Source organism: Anopheles moucheti, chromosome 3 (genome assembly GCF_943734755.1).
Source record: "Anopheles moucheti chromosome 3, idAnoMoucSN_F20_07, whole genome shotgun sequence".
NCBI classification, from domain to species: Eukaryota; Metazoa; Arthropoda; class Insecta; order Diptera; family Culicidae; genus Anopheles; species Anopheles moucheti.
Window position 1 is genome coordinate 74,873,447 of NC_069141.1, and position 8,830 is coordinate 74,882,276.

The following is an 8,830-nucleotide window of genomic DNA, read 5'->3' on the forward strand; positions in this document are numbered from 1 at the left end:
TCCACCATTCGCCGCACATTTTCCTTCCCCCTGACCAATCGCTCAAGGGCTTTCCACCTGTTTTCGTGTAAATACAATCTAATTAATTGCTTCCTTCATCGAGGATACTTTCACACTCTCTTTCTCGCTCTCTCGCTCTCTTTCTCTTACTGTTCGTTTCACACGTGTGTCTATACGCGCAGCATGATGTGGAGAGTTGTGAAGTGAAAATTGAACCACACCAAACACCCGCTTAGTTGCAGCAGTTTCCCTCCAGGCATCTCCAGTATCTTACGCGTGGTGGTGGAACCAATTGTTCGACTAATAATTTATTACCCAACGAAATCGTGCCTCACAACTGGACATTACTTAGCAACTGGAAATACGCTCGCAAGCCCTGCCGGGTCTACACGTATTAATTATGATGCTAGTGAGAGGTACGATGAAAAGCTGATTTATAATTTTTCTGACCAGTAAAGAAGCGCTAGAGAGAGAGAAACAAAACCCCACAGCGTTAAATTTCAACATTTTTCGCAAACAAAAACTCTTTTCGTATGTAACACTCGCACGACGTCCGTATTGCTCTAATCAGTTCACAGTCCGGTAAATACCCGACGTATTCGAGCACGCTGTAGGTGACAATCATTAACCGACTTCTTAATACCCCTGGGAAAGTCCTGTGGACGAGTTGCTCGTCCAACGTCCAACACAGGACGACCAAAAACCGCAAAGTCAATATGTTAATCCTTCACCATTTCGTTTCCATCCTCTTCCATCTACCCACATCACCCAATGGGCTTTATCTTTCCCTCGACCGACTTCACCGCACACCCTGCCCCTCATTATCCTTCGCGCAACAGGATGCGCAGGAGCCACGTTTCTGGATTAGCAGCCGCATTACCGTCTCGAGGCACCCGGAGAAGAAAGAGTTGGAACGGCGGGAAATGCCCGGTAAAACCGAATGCCACCACTCATTACACCAGCGAGACCAATCGCTGGAATATCCAGGTCCGGTTCGTGCTGTGTCGCTGAACCGCACCGGACCATCCCTTAATCCCTCTGTTTCGCCAACAACTTTCGAAGTTTGCTGTCCCGTCGTTTATCAACCGATTCCATTCGTTCCGGCATCGTTCTATAACTTTTGGGCTTTCATTCAAACTCACGTCTCACGCGGATAAAGGAACGGATTTTGGGATGTTGCAATGTGCCTTGATCTACCATATGAAGGCGCTTTACACGCTTGCGGTCACGAACGGATGTCACACCGGATGATTGAATCGTTTTGGATGTGATTGTTTCTAACCTATTCAACGAATGCGTAATCTTTATCTGAAGGAGTATTCCTCATTCTTCACTTGCATCTTAATGTTACAGTATTGTTCAACTTACAAAGCTGTAAATTTAAGTTCTGCTCGCAGCGCGCTTTGCCATAAACCGTTGGAAAGATTTCAGTCGCCATAATGATACGTGCAACGGGTTGTTCTATGAGTGAAATATTTCAACGAAATATTTCAACGTACGCAGCCAAACCGGTTCAAATGCATTGAATAAAAAGATTTTGATGCTGATTTGTTTCGTTTGTTGAAAAATCGTTTTTAAAATGTATTTCTAGTTGTACTAGCAATTATTATACAACAGAAGAATTCCAATAATTCTTCCCATCAAATTTTTAAACATATACTTTAACGATTAATAATATTTATATGATCATGTAAGTATGATTAATAATATTTTAAATTTATTTGTAATGGGATTTTTAGACAAATCATTAAACGTAAAGAAACAGTAAATCCCATCCCAACCCATATAGAGCTATTGAATTGCAATTTTTGCTTACTTAATTACACCATACGCATATTTGTAACACATTTTGTTAAGTGTATTTATCAATAACACGCAAACAGGAATTTTAATACATTTCTTGGTAATGCCTTATCAAACAATTACAAAATCTGGATAATGTCTTGTACAGACCTTACTATAAAATAGAATTAATATGTGATTGTCGTACATTAACTTCCATTGCATTCGTGCTTAATTTTTCATCACCTGTTGAATTTATAAGAGTTAATGCAATAATGTTTGCAGGATTGATTCTAGTTATTCTGAATAGCTCTATAAATACAGTTCTTACGTATTCTTCATTTCTTTCACATCTTTTTGATCCCACTCGAATAATATTTTACTAAACAGATTCTTGAGAATGTTTCTAAAGTTTACTATATTTTCTTAAATAATTTCATTGAAAAACAGGTCTACCCACATACGCAGCCATTTTTCTGTAACGCCTTTTTTCCCACCCCATGTGTATGTCTTCCATTGTATCTCACTCACTCGCTTCGTTTCCCTTTCTGTCTATCTCTCTCTTTCTCTCATTCACCTGCGTTCCATTATTCACATTCAAGATGGCCGACCGGGTCTCACCTGGGCCATCATCATCGTTCGCCATGGCGATCATCGCGGGTTTCAGTACGGCGCAGCCAGATTAAGATGGTTGCTATGATGGTGGTGATGCAAATGATGGGGCGCATGCGAGTGATGCCCGGGATGGTGATGCGTTTGCAGGTGAGCATGAGGATGATGATGGCCACCACCGTTTAGGTTGTGTTGATGCAGTTGCCCTGCAGTGCTCGAGACCGTTCCACCGCCCGGTGAGGTTCCATTGGCAAGCATCGAATGGCCGACAGTTACGGCGCCGTACACGTCCGCTTTACAGTCCATCGAAGGGCCTTCGCTTTCCGTCACGCCACTTCCAACGATCACAACGCTCGTTTGTGCTTCATTGTTGCCCGCCATTGGGCCCGAACTCGCAAGGATCATGGAACCCAGCGTTGGGGAGCCGCCAGTGTTGTGGGATGGTGTCGTGCCCGCTGTTGACGATCCGGTTGGTGTTGAGGAGGTCGGAACTGAGACAGGTGGAGGCGCCATTTGTGAGAGAGAGGCTATTTTTAAACCTGTAGAAAGGATGAGAATGGATTATTATTATTATTTAAAAATTCGTTAATTGGGCACCCTTACGTCTAACCTCAAGCGTCAAACATATTCAATGAATCAACAAGTTGTTCCGATTGCAAAGCAACCAAGAAACCTTTTTTACGTTCTATTTCTCATTCAACACCCTGCAACGTGCCCTACAACGTTTCTCTTAATGTTACTTGTCTCCAAACTTTTGAACGATTAGTTTTCTTTGCCGTTTCTCTTGTTGCTTTTTTGTTGCTCTTCACCCACTTCCTCGTAGCTAAAGCGTATTGAGTTAAGAAAAAAATCCCCGACCAGTGCTACAAACACGTCGACATAAGCATTAATGGAGTGAGCATGGCGTGGCACACAATCGAGGAGTGTGCCGCCCCGTCTCGCACTACTCTCCACCACCCCACGACCGTGGCCACAAATTTTGTCTACCGTGCATCGTAAATCAATAATCTTAATCGCAGCTAAAACGATACTTTCAACAGCTCTTAACCCAACCTCAACGCCACCACGGACAAATCTTTCTTCACACGTGTCACGATCACGGTCGGGCTAAGTCGAAGGCCAGTTACAGTGTGTGTGTGTGTTTGTCGTTCGATCGGGATTGTGTGTGTTTTTTTCTCTCCTCCGGTCGAACATCTTCAAGTGGCCAATTAATTCTAGCTCAACCCAGCAGAAACACCACAGAACACCCTACGATCCCCTGTGGAGTGATGAACGTGATACAAGAAATTATTGTTTCCTGGCCCGCCTGTGTTGGGAGTAACTTTATCCCAACGACTCCTTCGCTTCGATTTTGTTGCTCACTACTTGCGATCGTAAATCTACAGATTGGCCTTAAAACAGGGTAGATTTTTTAATTACACTTGCAATGAACAATGCCGAAGATTATTCACCACACTGGGGCAGGGATTTATGACGGGTAGTTTTTTTTCCTACGGTCTCCAAAACTCCTTTAGTGTTCATTCTGCCAGGCGTTGCTTTAATCGACAGCCGAATAACGAACGATCGGTAACGTGACACCTTCAGCCAAACACAGGCGAGAAAATCGACCAGCTGGTCGATTACAGTTTATTGGAACATCTCAATGGCCATACAATGTCTACAGCGTTTGTACAGTGATCATGCGTTCGAAGATTGCTGACATAAAGAACTGTTCCCCACTTAGGAATAACTTGTCAGAACTGTTTCCAAATGTCGCATACGAATAGACTACAATGTGGAGTTAAAAAGACATTCTTTAACTTCTCAAATGCTGTTTCAATCTAGAGTTTGGCCCTTCGGGTGTTAGTTGAGACATTTAGAGGCAACTATTCTTCTCATCTTTCTAATCTTTAGGCATAAAAGGCTTTGACGGTTTTTATATCTGGAGGCGAATCCAATTTTGCTTTGGTTTAAGCGTACCTTAATTCGACAGTCGATGCCTAAGCTAGCGTACACAGACAGCATTAAATAACATTATCGGTTAATTAATATAGTATAAACATTGTAACGTAACTCCTTTCGAAGTTATTCGGAGCAAACAACTTGTACAGTTTGCCGTCCTGGACCCTATCTGGAGATAGCTCACTGCGTTCAACAGAAGCCTCTGTTCCAACCAAACAACAGCGTACATACAGATGGCAGAGTACAATTAAAACCACGACCTGTTCACTTAATGGTTAGAACACAATTACCACTTATTTTATTCTCCCAAAGCCTATTAAGGGCCCCTAAATGACCATCTTTGGACGGTCTTTGGAAAATTCGCCTCTACGTTGCAACACTTTTGTAAGGACGAAAAACGTAAATAATTGTTTATCTAACTGTCGAAAAAGTTCCCACGGCTACTTGTTAACTTACTCTATATGCATCGGCCTGTATACTATATAGACTTTGTATACTTCAATCAATAGGTAGATCAATAGGTAAGATCATTGAAGTGCTTTAACTGAGTAGGCTAGACCAGAACATCACATTTTATGAATGACAGTGCTGCAGTGACTAAAGAAGATCGAGGGGAAAAGTTACTTCATCGGTTCCACTGGTAGATCGGAACAATCGATCCAAGAAACACATGGACAAAATGGACATTGGAATTCGATTGTTTTCCTCGTCAGTCACATTTCAATAACCCCCAACAACATCTGCGATCTGAGGATTGACTAAAGGTGCTTTCAGGAAGCCTAACAGATGACGTGGGCTATTCGATAAACTGTGTAGGTGACGTGTTTTTTATGTCTACCACCAACACAGAATTGACATTGGCGTAACTTGCCTCATGTTGCCCACGAAAAAGATCCTTATGTGGATATTGATCAGTGGAAAGGTATTTTACTTTCGGTGATTTGAGACATGGTCAAAGGACTAAGCGAAATTGAGACTATCATCATTAAGACCACGAAAGAGTACGAGACCTGAAGGCAATCAAAAACATAACCAGTAGGAACTTTCATCCAATAATGTTGAAGCCTAAACAAAGAGGGACATACAATCCTCAAGATCCCGAAAATCATTCCATCATTTTTTTAGAAAATTAAATGATGTCCTGTGCTTATATTTAATTTGTTTCTTCCTTTATTCTTTGCATAGTTCTATAATCTTTGCATTAACTGATAAACATATTGCATAAATCATAGCAGTAATGTTATAATAAACAAGAATGTTATAATAAACTTATCCCTATTCTGAATTTATCAAAAACATCTTATTTCCAACACTCACCAGCATCGAGTCCGTACGGTGATGCCGCATTGGTGAACGCGTAATTGCCATACTCCAGCACACCCGCTCCGGTCGTTTGCTGTCCGGGCGATCCCGGCGTCTGTAGCGCCTGTTCGTGCAGCGACGTGTGGGTTATCTTCGAATACTGGCTCAAACCATCCACGGCCGGATAGTGCCAGGAAGTGGTACCGGTTGCCGATGAATGTGTCTCCGGATAGCCACCCGTTTGATGTCCTCCACCTCCACCGCTGCCACCACCTCCGCTGCTACCCGTCGGTCCTTGGCCGATGACCGACGCGGGAGGTGGAATGCTGGCATAGTCCGCATAACCACCGTACGGTTGCGACAGATAACCGCCGGACAGTTCGGTCAGCTCGTACCCGGTGTTACCGGCCGGATAGAAGGCACTGCCGGCACCGTACCCCTTCAGCTGCTGCTTTCGCCGAAAGCCACGCGGGCGGCGCCGTAAGCTACCCTCGTCCTCGAACATATACTCGGCGGATGCATCGATCGTCCAGTAGTGACCCTTGCCCGGTTTGCCACACTCCTTCGGCAGCTTCTTGAAGCATTCGTTCAGGCTGAGATTGTGTCGAACCGAGTTCTTCCAACCGTTGTACTCTCCGTTGAAAAATTCATACCTGTGAAGCATTAGAGAAGCCTTGCTTGTATCAAAAAGGAGCTGTTTTGTAGCAATATTTCCTACACACAGAAAACAAGCGAAACATATCAGTAAACTATTGGACTGACAAACGGTTCCCATCAATAAAACGGGAATTTAGACCACCCGCGACTTTGCGTCACATGCGCTCTGGGCGAATACGAAATGTGTTTCACAGTTGTCTGTCGGAGGAGAGAAGTCTGGAACCAGCCAAAAATAGACATCAATATTCGCACGTAAAAGAGTTGTCAGATGATGTCATTCAGACTGTTTCCCGATTCAACTGCACAATGAACCCGATCTTCAAGGTGATCCTCAAACTTTTGCCCCCAGAAGTACTCACTTCGATTGCAGATACTTGTAGATTTCACTCAACGTTCGACGCCGGTGCGGTGAGTCCTTGATCGCCATCACGATCATGTTGATGTAGCTAAGCTGTGGCTTCTCCTGCCGACGGCCTCCGTTCGGTTTCTTCTGTCCTTCACCACCTCCACCACCACCGGTTGTTCCATTTCCCGTCGTGCTGCTGAGCTGTTGCTCACCACCACCGTTCGTTCCATTGCTGGTGCTGGTTCCACTTTTCCGACTGGCATTCGTGCCACCGGTGGAACTCGCCACCGAGACCGGAGGAGTGATCGATGTGGAGCACGGTGATCCAAGATGGGACACCGGTGATACGGATGTGGATTTGGGCAGGTGAAGCGACACGTCCGCTATCGTTATGTGGCCACCGCTTGTACTGCTGGTCGCTTGTACCGAATGCTGCTGGCCACCGCCCATCCCGACGGCGTTGTTCTCGGTGCGTTGGCTCGTGCAGACACTACCGACGGAATCGCTCAGACCGCCGGATTCGTGCAGCTGTTGGTGGTGCGCGTGCAGATGATAATGCTGCGTGTGGTGCTGTTGATCCTGATGTTGCTGATGCTGCTGATGTTGCTGATGTTGCTGTTGCTGCACTACGAACGGATTCGTAACGATCGTGGAGGAAGTTGGTGACACATTGCCAGCACTAGCGCTGCTGCCATTGCTGCGTGACCGTTGCTGCCCCACCAGCGATCCGATCGCCAGATCTCCTCCGTAGCTCATCATTACCGAGGGAGAGCCCGCTCCCATCGATTCCCCGGACAGTTTGAGCGTATTGATCGAGCTTTCCAGCAGGTAGGCACCGGGAGCGCCACGGAGACATTCCGCGCCCGGTCCGGCACTATCCCCCGCAGGCAGCTCGGGATCGTTTATCTGCGAGATAAGGTACGGCGAACGGTGGTTGATGTAGTAGGAGGGCAGCTTGTCGAACGCATGATGGGGATGATGGTGATGATGATACATCGACGATATCTTGCCACTGTCACCTTCGAGCTTTAGTTCCAGGCTGCCCGGATACGCCACCGCACCGATGCCCGGCGGCGATACGTTACGGTCGTCCATCTCGTCCTTCACGTCGATACCTTGCCCGTGCTGCTGGTGCAGGTGATGATGCTGATGGTGAGGTTGGAAATGGCCGTGGGCCTGCGGGTGATGCGACACCGGCTGGACGTGATGATGAAACGAAGAATGGTGATGATAGGGGTGGGTCATCATTGGACCACAGTTCCGTCCGTCGTCCTGTTGCTGCTGCAGGGCCGGATTCTCTATGATGTGCGCGGAAGCCATTACGATGTTTGACGAAAGAGGGCGATAGTGGTAACCACCGGAAGGATTACTACCACCACCACCACCAACGATAATCCCTTGCTCCTCACTAGCATCCACCATGGAAGAAGCCGTTTCCATATGTTCTTCGGTTTTAATCATACTTGAGGTACACTCCTCTATCACTGATCTCTGAACCTTTTCACGGTACAATAAAATCACTTCAACTCTTTGGTGACACTCACAAGAACCTTCGCATTACAATATTGAACATTCAACTATTTCACTCACTTTTGCACCGATTTCTTCATCACTCGAACTCGCTCGAATCGATCCGGGCTTTACACTCGTTCAGCACTGAGCCTGAGTGCCCCCGGCGTGCTCTGTTCGAAACGCGCGCGCGCGCTCACGTCAAACCATTGGTATCGTCTTGCAACCGAAGCCAATCCACGACTAATCCACCCGTCCGCACTTGACGACGCGTAATGATCGACTAATTTGAGAAATCCTTTTCCGAAAAAACAAAATACCACCGCCCAAAATGTAAACAACGGACGGACGCCCGACCGACCGACCGACCGACCGACCGGCCGGATCGAACACCATTCGGGTCCCGTTGCCTCGCGATGCCCTGCCGTACGTACAGACCACCCCGTCGGTTTCAGGGGCCTCTGCCCTCTGCCTTTCGGCTTCCAGACGATCGAGCTGCCAAAAGGGAACGATCGCCCGCTCAAGCGTTTGCCCTGCCCTCTCGTTCGTCTCTCTGCCATGCCGGGCCGCTTCTTCTGCCACACAGCTCAACTCAACGGCACAGCATCTCCAGAACGATTCGCCTGCCGGAAGGCGGTGCTCGCTGCTCGGTGCTTTGTTTCACGCATCGTTTGAACCCAT

At 46.5% G+C, this 8,830-nt stretch overlaps 1 protein-coding gene across 1 annotated transcript; it reads right to left on the reverse strand.

Annotated features, from left to right (window-relative positions):
• Nucleotides 1–2,252: 2,252 nt before the first annotated feature.
• Nucleotides 2,253–8,101, reverse strand: LOC128304519 (forkhead box protein biniou). Its single transcript, XM_053041711.1, has 3 exons — nt 6,654–8,101; nt 5,653–6,290; nt 2,253–2,933 (listed from the first exon to the last, which is right to left on the reverse strand). Exons 1-3 carry the CDS (start codon nt 8,099–8,101, stop codon nt 2,446–2,448), a joined length of 2,574 nt encoding a protein of 857 aa, XP_052897671.1. The 3' UTR covers nt 2,253–2,445.
• Nucleotides 8,102–8,830: the final 729 nt, after the last annotated feature.

Bases quoted from the DNA above. Each gene is read 5' to 3' on its own strand.
- LOC128304519 (XM_053041711.1), bottom strand. From the start codon at position 8,101: ATGATTAAAACCGAAGAACATATGGAAACGGCTTCTTCCATGGTGGAT. The intron at 6,291-6,653 runs GTGAGTACTTCT...AATGCTTCACAG, and splicing joins TACAAGTATCTGCAATCGAA to GTATGAATTTTTCAACGGAG. The intron at 2,934-5,652 runs GTGAGTGTTGGA...TCCTTTCTACAG, and splicing joins ACCGTACGGACTCGATGCTG to GTTTAAAAATAGCCTCTCTC.